We start from the raw sequence: 16,206 nt of genomic DNA on the forward strand, positions 1-16,206 counted from the left end.
CTGTATATGGTAATATGTAATGCTGTGTAACACTAAAGCTATTAAAAAAAAAAAAACTCTACTTCAGGAATGACTTTAAAAATAGTGCTGATAGCAAAAGGGGCTCTGATTATCAAACCTGACTAAGCAAGGAATTAAAACTAAAATGTAATTAAACTTTTGTAAATAATTCATAAGAGAAAAGATGGAGTACTTAAGAAAGCTCTGTTTACTATAATCAGCAAAATTTACTATAATGTGATGATTAATTTATTTTGCTCAAATCTTAAATTGGGGATGTCAGTCTGTTTGTCTAAAAAAGACAAACAAATCCCCATGTCTATGTTTCTGACATTCATTAAATCATACCTTTTGAGTGTCACATCACCCGTGCCTCAGTTGTACTCACTTATTACTATCTGCACATCAATCTTGACAAATCTTTTTCAGTGAATTGATGTACATGCAAAATGTAAATAACAGCAGTACATGGTGACAGTTTTAAAAAATAAATTTGTCGCATAAAAGGAAAAGCAACAGTGATTGAATTGCATTCCTTGGCAGTTAAGCACAGAGGAATACCACACTGCATCTTCAGTTTTCCTTTGAGGGTATGGAAATGGAATAAACTCTGTGTTCAGTGCAATTGGTCAGTGTTGTGCACTATGCTGGTAGTTTGCTGTAATTGTTTAGTACTAGCTATTGTTGGCTCAATTCTCTGCAGCCATTGTGCAGCAAAGTTCCTTTGTGCTTCTGAGGAGCAGTGGCGCTATTCACAGGCAGCCTGGAAACCCTACCAGCGAAGCACATGGATACAAAAGAAATCGCTCAAATTGCACAGTTTGCTAGCATACATTCATCCAGAAACATAATGATATTGTCTTGTTGTGCAGACCCAGGAACAGCTCATAACTGCCTGGATTTGGGGAATGAACAAGCTTGAACAAGGAACATATGGATACAAGATAGAGTGAGCTAAAGAAAACAAATGATCAGAAATACTGTATGTATGTCCATTTGAGTAGGTCAGAATGTACTGTAGTCTAAATGTAGTTTGTGTGTTTCAATGGAATGATCTTTATGAGAAGTTAAAAGTAACACAGAAACCATGTTGATGTTGGTTCTGAAGTCTGACAATATTCTATTATTAATATTTCATGGAAGTTGAAGTCAGGTTGTGTTACATATCTCTAGATCTGTGCAACACACATGTTTACCTATTAAGGTTGAGGATAGTGATATTTTCAGTTACGCAGTTGATGTACACAATATCAAAACATTCTTTATTATGTTTGCTTTAATCAACAGTAGAACATGAAATTGATTTCTCCTTTAATGAAACATATACTGGTCACACAACTAATTCAGGGCATGCATATTACAACTAGTTAACACCATATGGTAAATGTTGTAAACATAAATCTAGTCTCTCAGGCCTTTTACCTCTTAACATAATATAGTAAAGCTTGCTTTTTGCACATATGTCCATATGCACATATGTCCATTGCCCCTGTTTCAATCCATAACAAACAGATTGTCCTTCCATAAATCCTATTTATGTTATTACAACTGCATACTCAAAATATATTTTACATAGAAACAAATAACCTGTTGACACTAAAATAATCCTTTACCTTTACCATTGGCTGCATCTCCTCAAAATGTAATATTCTTGGTCCACTAATGAAACCATTGCTTACGTTAATAATCTGGAGAGTATTATTTAGCACAACCTTGTGAGGTATTATTTAGCTCAACCTTGTAGACTGGCACCTTGTGACTGTACCATTTTGGGTATGTTTAATTTCAGTGGAATATCTGTAACTTGTTCATTCAGATTTTAAATAAGCTCAGTAAGGGCCATATTATGAAAAGCAGCAGCTGTAACGAGCACATGTTTTCTGCTCAGGCTATGGCCCAAGAGATTAATTAAGCCCTTTTGTAGTTCTGCCTAGGAATAGGAAACAAGTTAATCACAAAACAAAATTGACTAATGCTAAGGATGAGAGAAATCTCACATCAAACATTTACAGCTCAATTTACTTTTGGCCTTTTAGAGTTACCATTAAGTAACTGAAGCAGTAACACTAACATTTCTGTGCCTTGACAAATTCATCCTTGGCAAAAATAGTTCTTACTGTGTTTCATGCCAGTGTACCTACTCCATTTTTTTTTTTTTCTTTTTTTTACCACAAAATCCTTGTACATTAAGTCTTTGAATTATGCTTATGACAGGGTGTTCTGAAAATGGCAATGCAAATTATTCCATGATTTCTTTCTCCTCCCAAGGAGCTGGTACCCCACATGTTTATTAAATTTGTTAAAGTGCTTCCGAGCAATGCACATTTTATCCTCTTAAGAGTCAAATTAGTATATACTCCAGCAATTACTTAATGTACTCTAATGAGATTTCCCTGCAAAACGGCAGGATTCATTTATTTAAATGCGCCAAGCTCCTTCCATGGAGTTTATGCATCGCCTCCCTCCGGAGTGCAAGTGCGGCTAGAGTCATAAATAGTGGAGTGTGTATTGCTCTGTAGCTGCTGCTCTGAGCTCTGAAGTGGAGGACTGGGATCCTGTAGCAACTGATGCTCAGGGAAGATCACAGCACTTCAGGGAGCTGATGACCCCTGCTGTGGTACAAGAAGATGAAACTCAAATTAAATGCTTTTGAGGTGATGGATATGCCTTTGTGTGTGGTTTAAAGTGGTTTATGTCATTGCTGATCTGTGTGCTTTCTAAAGGCTATGGATTTAAAATATTTAGTAAGAATGAAACAAAAATGTTCTTACTACAAAAAAAATATATCCAGTTATCAAATCCCAAACAGAGGAGAGTGTTCCTTTATAATATTAGCTATCAGAGAGGCCCTTGGATTTAAGAATTGATGGTTATAACTAATTTACTTGGAGACGCTGAAGTGTATCTAACAGTATTAAAACTCAAGGACTGTGGATCATTTTTCACACTTTAGATGTTATCATCTTATGGAGTTCATTCCATAGAGTGGTTCCAGTCAATCAACATTGTTTTCACTTCCAACAATGCTATTTAGGTGAGAAATACCACACAACTGACACTTACATGAAAATAATACACGCTGGGATGGTGTGATATAGCCCAATGCAAAGCAAAGGTATTATTACATGTACATTATTTTTGTTCAACAGCATGGTCCAAAGGGTGTTATTCCACTTATACTGCACTAATTTGCCAACAATTATACTTTTTAAATATATTATTGAACAATACTTGCACTTTTTTAACATTTTATAGTTACGTTTATTTGTGGAATGTCATAGAGATTAGTTCCTGTTATCACTTATGTTATAACAGTCATTTGCTCACCCCCCATCCTTTCATTCTCTAAAAGTTAATACGACAAAAAAATGCAGCTGATCCTCTCTTCTGAAGACTCTCTTGTATAGGGAAACTTACAGACCATTACAAAGCGCTGACAGCTGAACCTCCTTCCAAAAATGTTACATAAATATCTAACAGAAAGCCTCTCCAGATCAATGATTTTACAGTTTTCTTTGTTAAACAACACTTAATTTAATAATTTTATTATTAGGGTTAGATTCTGTGTGGTGTCCAATATACAAGTCCCTGTGAATTAGCTGTTACTATAGTTAATATAGAATAAATTTGCATAAGTTATATATTAGAACTAGTGAACTTATTTACAGTGAACTCCTGATTGCAAGGTTGTGAGTTCAAATCCCAACACTACCAACCTGCCACTGCTGGGCCCTTAAGCAAGGCCCTTAACCCGCAACTGCTCAGTTGTATAAAATGAAATAAATGTAAGTCGCTCTGGATAAGGGCTTCTGCCAAATGGCATAAACGTAAATATAAATGTAAATTTAAACATGGCTTATGCTGGTATAGAAAATGAATGCAGACCTTCTGATTTGAGAATTCAACCATGTTGTGGTATAATTACTTTTACAATTACTTTCTAGAATCCCAGTAGATTGTGAAGTAAAGTGGCTGAAAAAATGTTTGCATAGGTCCCTAAAGATCTAACATTCCACATAATAATCCATTTTACTACAGACCTACTGGCCTGAAAATGGCTTGGAACCTTTGATGGGCCTATTTGCTTTTTTCCCCCCTGTCTTGTCTGCCCTCATCTCCATTATGGCCCTGAACTTTAAAAGCCTGAGCTAAAACTCACAACCAGTACTCTGAATGCAGACAGACTCTGTCTATTTGCTGAGTAAATCTAATGTGGTGCCTTATGGCACACAAAACAGTTTACTCGCTACACTACAGCCAGAGGTTTGGATCCAGAGGTTTGTATGTAGGGCTGAAACACAATTTTGACTGGTTTGCTCTGTGTTAACATAGCCTTGTCTTTTGGTTTACAGGAGGGATTTTTGAACAAACAGATGGTCCAGTCTCACTTGTCAGTGCAGAGGAACTGGCCTTTAAATTTGCTGTCAATAACATCAACAGAAACAGGACATTATTGCCAAACACAACATTAACATATGACATCCAGCGGATTAATATCTATGATAGCTTTGAGGCCTCAAGGAAAGGTGAGTCAGCTTATTCAGATGAAAGTAATAACACCATACCACTGAAATTATTGCATAACTAGATAATGATAATTGCAATAAGTGATTAGTATTTTGTGTGTAGATGGCCATGAGCTAATTCCATTTCAGTGATTCTGTTTTCTTCCAAATTGGTCTTCAATGATTAAACAATGTCTATTATTGTGTAGTCACACCATGTCTTTTCAAGAGCTGAAAAATCTGACCTTTTGAGTTGTCATAAAATGCTTTGAATGCTTTAAAAAACATTACATTATAAATTATATTTACACACAAAGCATTTAATCTTTCTGAAAGTGTTAACCTGAGCTCTACTCTTGCCAGCTTGTGACCAGCTGTCTTTAGGTGTTGTGGCCATATTTGGGCCATCTCATAGCTCATCGTCAAATGCAGTACAGTCCATCTGCAATGCACTGGAGGTTCCACACATCCAAGTGAGGTGGAAACATCATCCTATGGACAACAGAGACACATTTTACGCCAACTTGTACCCGGACTACTCCTCCCTAAGCTACGCCATCCTGGATCTGGTACAATTCCTCAAGTGGAAAACAGCCACTGTGGTGTATGATGACAGCACCGGTGAGATACAATACCTCCTTGGTTACACACACACACAATTTGATATTATATATATATATATATATATATATATATATATATATATATATATATATATATATATATATATATATATATAAATAAATATGTATATATTTGTGTGTGCACAATGTGCTAAACATCTAATGGCACTCTACATTTGAGGCTTATTGTGTAAAATGTTTCTGTTCCGTTTCTGTTAGAAATCTGCGATCAGCTTTTTGTTAAATTATAAAGAAGCTTGGTTTTGCATACTGTGTACAGGTTTGATTCGACTCCAGGAGTTGATCATGGCCCCTTCCAGGTACAATATAAGGCTGAAGATCCGACAACTCCCTCTGGACACTACTGACACCCGCCCCCTGCTGAAGGAGATGAAGAGGAGCCGGGAGTTCCGCATCATCTTCGACTGTAGCCATATCATGGCTGCACAGATTCTTAAACAAGTCAGTGTGCATGCTGTTTTTGAGTATGCAAAATGTCCTAAACCAATATTTATAGCAATCTATACAAACTATATGTTGATATTTAAACAGAGAATTTATTTAGGATGTCTGCAAAGGAGATATAATACATATTTAGCTGGTGTTTGTATGTGAAGTTTTTTTTGAGCTGACACTTATTGAGTAAATACCATCTTGGATGTTGACCTATGGTTTCCTGGAGCCAAAGAGGATATTGGATAAATCATATTTCATATGAAAGTTATATAATATAGGTAAGAAGCTTAATAGTGCAACCGTTTTATAAGCTTCTTATTTCCCCAAAGTTTTAGACTGGTTTTCTCAGATCAGTCTTCCCTTACTTTGGTGAGTTTAAACCACCTACAGTTGTTTTCTAGGGCAAAACAAAGGCCTCATTATTTCATACTTGAACTCATGAGCAAGTGGTTTCTATACCCCTGATTCTTCTGGTCACCTGTCTGCAGCCTGCCTTTCTGTGTAAGCTTCACCTGAACTTCTGTCGCTACATGCATTTCCCTTCAGGCCATAAGGAAATGGGAAATGTAACAAGGCAGGAAGTGTGTCGAAGCTGTCTGCAGGCCAAATCCCATATGGCTTTAAAAAGCAGAGCGATATGTGTATGTGGAGGGAGGGGAGACATGGTGGCTGAAGGAATTAGAATGGACACATACGTGTAAATATTACAGGAACGGGTAAAATCAGTTGGACCAGATGGCTCATGACTTCCATACAGTCTCTCAATGCCATTATTTCATGGTGGTGTGGTAGGTAAAATGGGCTGTGTTCACTCTGTTAAGCCTCTATTTTGTCTTGAAGAGGAGAACAAGACATACCTGAAAAATGTATTTTTAGTGGTTGGCTAAACCTTGGGTTTGCTTTACAACAGATGGTTTAATGGTTTAATTAAAGAGTAAATATTGCCACCCTGGGAAATATAGGACTTTCAATGGAGATTGAATGAGCAGGGACTGCATGTGGAAGATGAATAAAGTGATCACTCTTGTTGAGTAATGGCCAAAATTGTGGGTGGAAGAGTGCTTGTATGACATTTGCTCTCCTGATCCATTGAACAGACTAATAGAGACAAGACTTTAGTCAAGTTGAATTTGTCATCTGTCTGTACCTCTGACCTTTGGAGTGAGTGTGGTATCAGACGTGAGTCAGTATGGGCATAGAGTCCAATGATTTTCATCTGCTCTGCAGATATAAATACACAACTTTTTTCAGAAAAGCTTTTTTGAGTTGGTCATTTATATTGATTGTAAATTTAGGTGTTGACCTTTTTCGTTGTCTTGCATCTCTCTCTCTCTCTCCCTCATTTCCACCTCCCCATGTACCTTTTTCCCCCATGCACTACTCCAGGCCCAGATGATGGGAATGATGACAGAGTACTACCACTACATCTTCACTACTCTGGTAATGTTCCACACTTGTTCAAGCTGTTTGAATCTTTTTTTTTTTTTTTGATGAATAGCTTTTAATTGCCAGTAGGCGCTGGAGCCGCTCCATAATATCAAATTTGCTTGACAAATCTTTAGTGTAATTGTATCTTCAGTATCCCTGTGTAAATAATCATCCAGTTTAAGTCAACACAACTCTTTGAAAAGCTTCTATGAAGGCAACAGATAGTCAATTGATTGTCTAAGCTGAGAGTTTAATGGCGGTAGAAATACTTAAGTTATTAACCTAGCATTGGAGTGACCTTTGAATTAAAACCATCCCAAATGTTTACAGTGATACTCTGACTCAAGTCTATAAATGTCAGCTCTGCCTCTTCTGTGCAATTCTGAGTGCCCTTTTAATGCTTCTGATGTATCAAACTGCAAAGCAGGGACACTGGGACCAAAAGCTTATTGTACCCTGTTTAAGGATTATTGTGCAACACAGTCTGAATACAAATCATCTCAGCATTTGTACACTGATATTTAAGCTACTGTATTGTTTCCAGAAAAATAATCAGGTAAAATTTTAAGGCAAGGATAATTTCAGTAGTCTGTATCTTGATTCTTGGAGTTTGTTTTATGCTTAAAGGAATGGGGTTTCACTAACTGATTTTAACCTGCCACAATTGTGTAAATCATACAATTACTTTTTTTTCATATTCTACAGGAAGAATGCACATGCATTAGGTGATATCAAACACATATTGAGCTAAAAATTACATGGGGGTGAGGGGGGTTCATGGTGGCATGATAATAATGCTTTGCCCACCTCTTAAAAGGATGATTTTAAGCATTAAACAAGTAAGTCATAAGTATAATTGACTTACTTGTTCTTTGACTTACAAATTGTTCTTAATTTGTAATATAGTTAGTATTTTTTTTTTTAAATAACTACTTTCCCATTTATTTCTGGGACCTCATACATGGACTTTGATTATGAAAACTGGGTAACAGTAAATGCTCATAGCTTATCAGTCTCTAGATATTCCTTGTTGATATTTCTTGGATGAGTGTATTGAGTAAATCTTTAATCCTCAATGACCAACATGTTTTGTAAACAGTATATTAACTACTAGCTGGGATGTGACATTTAAAATGATTGAAACAGAAGCTCCAATCAATTGAAAAACATTTTTCTTGTGAAAAATATCATCAGGCATGTAAATCTTTTTATAAGAAAATTTCAACATGTAGAACAAAAATACAAACAGCTCATTCATTAGCAGAATGCTACATTATTGCTGTACTTATGGATTGTTCAGTGTTGTTCCATTTGCTGGATATGGTAAACAACTGTTATATTACCAAAACAAAACAAGCATCAAATATGACCACTAGTCTGTGCTTAGCATTGTGTGGGTTTATTGTTAATGGCATATGATATATCAAGTTCAGATTGAGGCAGAAACTAGAAACACTGAGATCAATTGAAAATAAAGAAATGTTTAAGTGAATCAAATAAATAGACTTTACAATAACAATACAAGCATATGCAGCACATCTAAAGACATGTTTTGATCTATTACTACTGTCTCACTGGTCTAATGTACTATTTCAAGGGCCATCACACTTGCAGAATATCTGGTCAGTGCAAGCATGCTTCCACCCTCAAATAACAGTGTACAGAGCAATGTAATAGTTGCTACTAAAAAAGGATGTCAGTTCTTTGCCAAAAATGTAACTCTTTCAACTCAATTGTAAACGCAACTATATACTTGAGTTAATTTGAATGAACACATCCAAATTAACTCGATTGATTTTCTAAAGTTCAATTGACTACACATTTCATGTGCTCAGTGAAAATAAACATCTTACACTGACCATTTTCAAAGTCAGTAATGTCAACTTTAGGGTCTTTACTTGACTCGCTAGCTAGCCTGCTTGACTTGCTCTAGTCGGTACGATTCCTGACCTTTTACTTTGCTGCAAGAATAACTAGATTTCGCTACAAACTCACAAATCACACCTTTATAATAAGGCAAAGACATTGCGCACAATCATTGTCAGAGAACTTTTACAGTCATACCATTATTCCACCACCTTGCCATTAGATGGCGGTAGGTGTTGCGAACACCTGAATTAATGGTTGGGGAAGTTCCTGGGTACTCTCCCTGCTCTAGTGGTAGAGTCCACCATGTTAAAATGCAGGTTCAAATTAAAACGCTGTACATGAATAGGCCTATAAAACATGCATTTTCTCATCTGGGGAAAAAAAAAGACTGGAATACAACAATATTGCAATTTTTTAACTTTAAAATTAAAAAAATAAAAATATAAAATTCAAAGTGATATGTGTTACATGGACAGAGATTGATGTGAAAGACAATGTCAAAGAAAAATAATAGGTCTCCATCAAAAAGAGGAAAGGAAAATCAATCACAGAAAATTTGGAGGGTTGTTTTTTTTTAGCAATCCCATCACTTTGGGTCCCATAGTCATTAGCAATACCATCAGTCATTAAGGTGAGCTCAGTCAGAGACAATATGAATTTTTGGGCATGAACCTCCAGCAGTATTGTCGAGGGCCTGAACTATACCCAAATATCACTCTGTGCTTTGCACCTGCTAAGTGTAGCAGTATAACATAGTGAAGTGATCATGGTAAAATGGCATGTTAGAATATAGCATGTGTCAACTTGACCACTGTATCATTTTCAAAATAGTCTTCATTCTGTGAAACTGAGCACAGATGGACAGTGTTCTCTAAATGTGACAGATGAACTATAGAACTGGAAGAATATGATGGATGAGCTATACAAGAAATACCATTATTAAGTCTAATAATGTTAAAATGCTCTACAGTGTGCACTGTGTAGTTATAGCAGATTTCAGGTTACTCTGTTAGTATAATTTTCCACTTATTATTTCACAGCATATAATTTAGAAAACTGTAAAGTCTTAAAAAGCTTTAGAAAGAAGTGCAGCACTTAAAAGACAGTGTAAAACTTGCACTACAAAAACCCATAAAATTAAAGCATTCTTTCTCCATGTTCAGTATATGCATATATTAGCATAGAATTAAAGTCTGTTAAAGCTCCAGCACAGGAGATTCACTGACATGAAGAAGAATAATCTAACACTCTCTTCACTGTGTTTGCTTATTTAGACACCAACTTCATTCCTCAATTTGAGTAGCATGAAAATAGTATTGTTCTGCTGTGTATAATAGTGCGTTTACTGCAGTAAATCATTCATATGCCACAGCAGAGGACTACTGCTGTAATACTTTGTCAAGTACCTTTTGTTAGAGCTTGAGTTGATTCTTTTTTTCTATCTATCTGTATATCCATCTATCTATACATCTATTCTTCAATCTGTCTGTGTCTGTCTATCTATCTATCTATCTATCTATCATACTTCCATCTATACATCCATCTACTCTTCCCTTCATCCAACATGCTATCTCTTTTAATGCATATCCATGTAAGGGCTTACAACTCTGATATATTAAAGACTGAATTTTAAGGACAGACACCATGAAAAATGAGTATAGTGTAAGAATAGAATATTCCAATACGAAGTATAATAAACTAACTCGACATCCACTTATGATTTCAGTCACAGCCTAAAATTTATTTCCTAAATAAATATTGTTTGAGGTGATAAAAGAACATATCACTTCTATGGTAACACAGCTACACTCCACTGGAATTTGGTTTTAATGTTTCTATTTTATCATCTGAGAGGAGGAAGCTTCTGACATATCAGACCGTGAAAAGTCAACAGAGCTGCATTCAGGACTAATAGCTTCTCTTCCTTTTTTGAAATGATTTAACTTTTTTTTACCCTTGCCCTAAGATATATTTTCAACTAGTAGTAAGAGGCTTCATCCAGCTCTGAAAAAAGGGTTCAGTTAGACTTAAGAGAACATATTTATATATTTTATATAAAAATGTTACATATATAATATAATAATGTTATATAAAAATGTTCGTCATCAAAACATGATTTCATTGTTTATACTAAAATTAATTTAATCAGGTTTCCAATTACTAGATTGAATTATGTACAGGGAGCATAATCAATTCACATAGTATTAAAATAAATCAATTACATTATGAAATCTTGTGAGGATGTTGGTACTGACAGGAACTATAACTACAGAATTAAATTAAGGTGTACAACATATATATGATAGAATAGCACAGTCATTTAAGAGTCATTCATTCCTTTATCTTTAGTAACCACTTTATCCTGGTTAGGGTCATGATGGGGACCCTGGAGCCATGAGGCAGCAGCACTACCCACTGCACCACCATGCTGCCAATTTAAGCCTCCAAATGTACAACTGTCTTTGCCCTATAATTATTTTGGTATGCTGACCAGCTAGTTTTAAATTCAGTTGTTTACAGACAGCTGTATAGAAAATTTATCATTATCAAAGTTATAAAATAAATAAACTGGATTTTCCCCTTTTTTTCACACCAGTGGTTTCATTTTTAAAGGTTTAGTTGCACATCATTGCTTTGAGATGTGAAATTCCAATCCTTTATTCATGCTGTGAAAAAGGCTTTGAATCCAAAGACACTGTGATCCATTTCAGTGCCAGGGCCATATTCAGTATCAGGTGGCATACTTATGGTTGGGTGCACAGAACCAGAACAATGAACACAGGATTATTGAAGAAATAACTGTTTCAATCAGCTATTGAGAGGCTGACTGTTGTCTCTGATATCATACACTGAGGTGTGTGCAACCTACACTCCCTCATCCTCTATATCCTAGCAGCCCAGAAATACAGCATTATCCCCACTGTCCTTCATTTTCCCTCTGCCTATCTTTTCACCCTTCCTATATCTCTTTCTTTTATTATGAGACAAAGAGTCAAGCAGGCTTTTCCACACCAACAACAAGGTTCAATTGAACCCTGGATAAAGGCTCTCTTTTCTCTTCTCTCCCTTTTCCTTTCTTTATTTTTCTCCCCCCTTTTCAGGATCTTATGGCCATCAATCTAGAGCCTTACCGTTTCTGTGGTGTCAATATGACCGGTTTCCGCATCCTGAATGTGGATAATCCTCAAGTGGCTTCCATTGTGGAGAAATGGTCCACAGAGAAGCAGATCCCTCCAAAACCTGACTCTGGCCTGCTGGAAGGAATTATGACGGTATGCTTCATTTTGTCTCTTCTTTTTTGCTACATTCCATACCTTTTCTGTTTCTACTGGAAAAAAAAACATGCTGAATGAATACACAGGAAAAACTATATGAAATAGGAATGAAAGAAATATAAAATGTGTAATTTTGCAGAGTTGTGCATAGGGTCTTGGAAGACTAAAAACAGATTTCGCTACTTTTTTAAATAATTCTGATCTTTAGATTTATGATCCTGTTATTATATTAGTTTTAATAGTAAATGTGGGCTGTTCGAGACAGGTTATTTTCTCAAATAATAATAATGATAATCAGGCAAATGTAAGATAAAACAGTACTTTAAGGCTGCAAAGTCACATAATCTGGAGATTTCTGATCTCATTGTCTACATTTATTAGGGAAAGCTTATTAATTGGTATTGAAACCACTCAGCTCATCAGTCAAAAGAGAACAGTTACATCATGTTAAATACACATAGAATATCTTTACAGTTACACTTAAAAACACAACTAAAAGGATAAAAGTGCAAGCTACTTTCAGTATGAATATTTATTATGCCTCCTTGTTGTATTTATCTATTACCATATTTCACACACTCTTTTCCCATAGGTCTGTGACGCAAAATGCTTATTTTCTGTGCTGCATTTTCTATGAATAGCACAAGCACTTAATTGCTCTGGAAATGCTATAAGCATGAAACCACTTACCATCTTACAGTAAATGTTAAGGCAGTGTACCTTTAATATCTTTTTGCTGAATTGGACAGTTCCAGTTATTCAAACAGCTCCCTGCACAGGAGGGTGTGACATAAAAATTTTAAAACTTGAACTATGTTGTTTACCAGAGAATTAAACAAAAAAAACCACCTGATGTGTATTGAGCTGCTGTGTTGAGATATCAGTGCAAACCAGAATCTCTGCTTCCCCCCCTCCTCCTGACTTACATGCTTTTGATGCACCTCTGCTAATGGTGCAGAAACACGGGTATGTTATTTGGCCGCACGCTCTGCTGCGTCTGCTCATGTCAGCTGAAATAGTGTCCTGCTTTATTTCAGACAGATGCTGCTCTGACATATGACGCAGTCCACATTGTGTCCGTCTCCTACCAGCACGCACCACAGATGACAGTCAACTCGCTGCAGTGTCACCGCCACAAGCCCTGGAGGTTCGGCGGGCGCTTCATGAGCTTTATTAAGGAGGTAATGACTACAGCCAAAGGCTGGGGCACTGCGAACCTCATTCCAGTTCACTGGGATTCACATTCAGATCTGCCTAAGATATGTAGATGAAATTTAGAAGAAATTGTTCAGTGCAGGACAGTATGAACTGCAGTAGTGTTTGAAGCAGTTTGATATAAAACCAGCTCCTGAATTGTCGGCACCATTGTTTTAGTTACAAATGCTATATTTGAATGTTTCTGTTAGAATAACTTTGTCAGTTAAAGTTTATGCTTCTGTATGAGAAAAATACAGAATGCTGTCTGTAAAAAGCTGACTGTAGATGGCTTTTTTTCAACTTTTCTATACACAGAACAGTTTTCTCTTGCTATGTCAGTGGCTTTTTGTCTGCACCTGAAAATCATGCCAGAATAGAAAAAGTGTACTAGATTACAAAAAGAAAAATCCCTTTTTCCCTTCACCTTAAATGCATGTAATAAACTCAGTGTGTGTCAGTGTTTGTGTCCTACTTTCCAGATGAACCCATCACTGTGCATTCTACTCACAAGTGAGAATGGCATAATCAGCTCTTATTTTGACTCACAAGAGACTCTGTGATTGTGACTCATAATAAGCAGATTAGAATTGTAGAGCACTGTTCTGTGTGTAGAAGAAACTAAAATGAGGACTACAGAATCAGTGTGGAGAGTGTCATATCTGTTTGACTGAGTCAGAATAAATGTCCCTGCGAAATCTTATCATCCTCTAAACAAGTCTCTTTTGGTTTCAGTGTGAATGAGTGCGTGTTTGTGTTTGCAGTGGAGGAGGGGTTTAAGGGTTGTCATGTACATTTCTTCCTGCTTTCTCTCTAGAGTGGAGTGACTGAGATGGTCGATAATTAAGACTGAAATCTTTGGGGAGTTTGTGGTTGAGGCACTGGGATGTAAAGCATAATTAAAAAGGAAATATATGCTCATTCTGGTGTGCTGGCATGTAGTATACCTTACCTGTGTGTGTGTGTGTGGTTCTGTGTGTCAGTTTTGAAACATTTTCCCTCCCTCTCTCTGTCTGTGCAGTCTCAGTGGGATGGCCTGACCGGACGTTTGTGTTTCAACAAGACCACTGGCCTGAGGACAGATTTTGACTTAGACATTGTCAACCTGAAGGAGGATGGCCTGGAAAAGGTGATGACTCTAATTCACTTTAAGTAAATTAGATAATTCACACAGGGCCATAGGAGGACTTAATAATGTAATTTTGCCCATTGTTATTCAGACCTGAGACTTAACTGCCTGAGGCACAATTCAGAGAGGTGTATGAGAATTGTGTTCGTGGGATAGAGTTTGAATAAAACAGACGTGTGTCTCAGTTGTGTATGATTATGACCTTGGACTTAAACGCACCTGACAGTTGAGGTAACAACAATATGTCACTATGAAATTTACATTTTGGGCTATATACTAAAGAAATATATTTGGAATGCCATTTGAGGCAAACACTAAATACAGTTGAGGCCAAAAGCTTATACAGGTGTATATCCAAAAATTTGATTATTGTGGAAAAGTTCGTTTTTTTTCCATAATTTAATTCAAAAAGTGGAACTTTCATATATTCTAGATTCATTACACATTAATCTTGTTTATATTTGAAAAACATTTGAAAATTTTTTGTTTTAATCTTGATGATTACAGCTTACAGCTCATGGAAATCTAAAATCCAGCATCTAAAAATATTTGAATAAAGAATTTATAATACTGAAATTTCGACCTTCTGAAAAGTATGTTAATTAAAAAAAAAAGCAGAAATATATCAAAAGCACACCAAGTTGATTGTCTCTTTAAACAGTCTGGAACATTCCATATATTGACATCATGACATTTAGAAGTTTCTGATTGCCCAATTGTCATAGTTAGGAGTTAATTGGGAGTGCACCTGTGACTGTAGAAAGGTCTGTCTTTATAGCCAGTGCCTTTTTGCCCTGCACGTGATACCAAGGGAAGCAACACAGCCAAGGCCTCAAACAAAAATTGTGGACCTGCAGAAGTCCTTTTCCTCCTTAGGTCTAATGTACAAACAACTTTAGTATCTGTACAAACAATTGTATGCAAATCTAAAAATCTTGGGACACACAGACACTGCATCATTCAAGAAGATAAAAATCATATAAAAATGTAATAATGTAAAATGTTTGCTCAGCTCATAAAAACATGTAGCAGGCGCTGATTGGAACACAAACCTTTGAACAGTAAGAAAAGAACTTGCTGCAACTAAACTGGTGGTGTAGTGGTTAGGATTCAGCCCGCTCACCACCATGGCCTGGGTTTCATTCTCGGTCATGGGATGAATTTTATTTTTTTATATTTTTGGATAAAGTTTTGCATTTTAAAAACGGACAGTATATTTTCTGAAATCTGATAACGACACTGCAACAACAACAAGGATGGAGGAGTTTCAAGCTGTGCTGCTCTTGATTGTGATGTATTGCTTTGCTAAAGAGGTAACTGAGAAAATGCTGGAAAAGAGACGAGCAGTGGTAGTAAAGTGAATTCAGAATGTTTGTAATGCTAGTCTTAAAGTAAGCAAACAGATTTTATCAGCTATTGCTGAGATGACTGAGATGAAATTGTGCGCACGAGCTTCTCTCTGCACTGTTTTCCTGTGTGAACAATGCCCAGCTCGCATAACCCACTTGATATTTTTAAGTATACTTTTTCATTGCGGGACACCATTTCCAGTTCCTGCTTTATTCCATCCTCAGCATAAATACTTATTAAGGCCTGAACCTTGCTGTCGGTCCATCTGTCATATTTTTTAAGAAACTCCATTGTGTTAATTCATATTGCAATAAACAGCTTTTACTGTATGCACCGCAACAGAATTTTAAAAATGGTGGTTGAAAAAAAAATGCTAT

At 36.2% G+C, this 16,206-nt stretch overlaps 1 protein-coding gene across 1 annotated transcript in view; it reads left to right on the forward strand.

Annotated features, from left to right (window-relative positions):
* The window catches only part of grik3 (glutamate ionotropic receptor kainate type subunit 3), a 132,634-nt gene that overhangs the window by 46,303 nt on the left and 70,125 nt on the right, over positions 1 to 16,206 (forward strand). The window contains exons 2-8 of the mRNA XM_053632065.1: positions 4,353 to 4,526; positions 4,869 to 5,126; positions 5,409 to 5,590; positions 6,971 to 7,024; positions 11,983 to 12,153; positions 13,194 to 13,337; positions 14,372 to 14,479. Of these exons, the coding sequence (XP_053488040.1) occupies positions 4,353 to 4,526; positions 4,869 to 5,126; positions 5,409 to 5,590; positions 6,971 to 7,024; positions 11,983 to 12,153; positions 13,194 to 13,337; positions 14,372 to 14,479 (1,091 nt within the window). The remainder of the gene's footprint in view (positions 1 to 4,352; positions 4,527 to 4,868; positions 5,127 to 5,408; positions 5,591 to 6,970; positions 7,025 to 11,982; positions 12,154 to 13,193; positions 13,338 to 14,371; positions 14,480 to 16,206) is intronic.

The sequence above is a fragment of the Ictalurus furcatus genome, chromosome 1, assembly GCF_023375685.1.
Source record: "Ictalurus furcatus strain D&B chromosome 1, Billie_1.0, whole genome shotgun sequence".
Classification (NCBI taxonomy): Eukaryota; Metazoa; Chordata; class Actinopteri; order Siluriformes; family Ictaluridae; genus Ictalurus; species Ictalurus furcatus.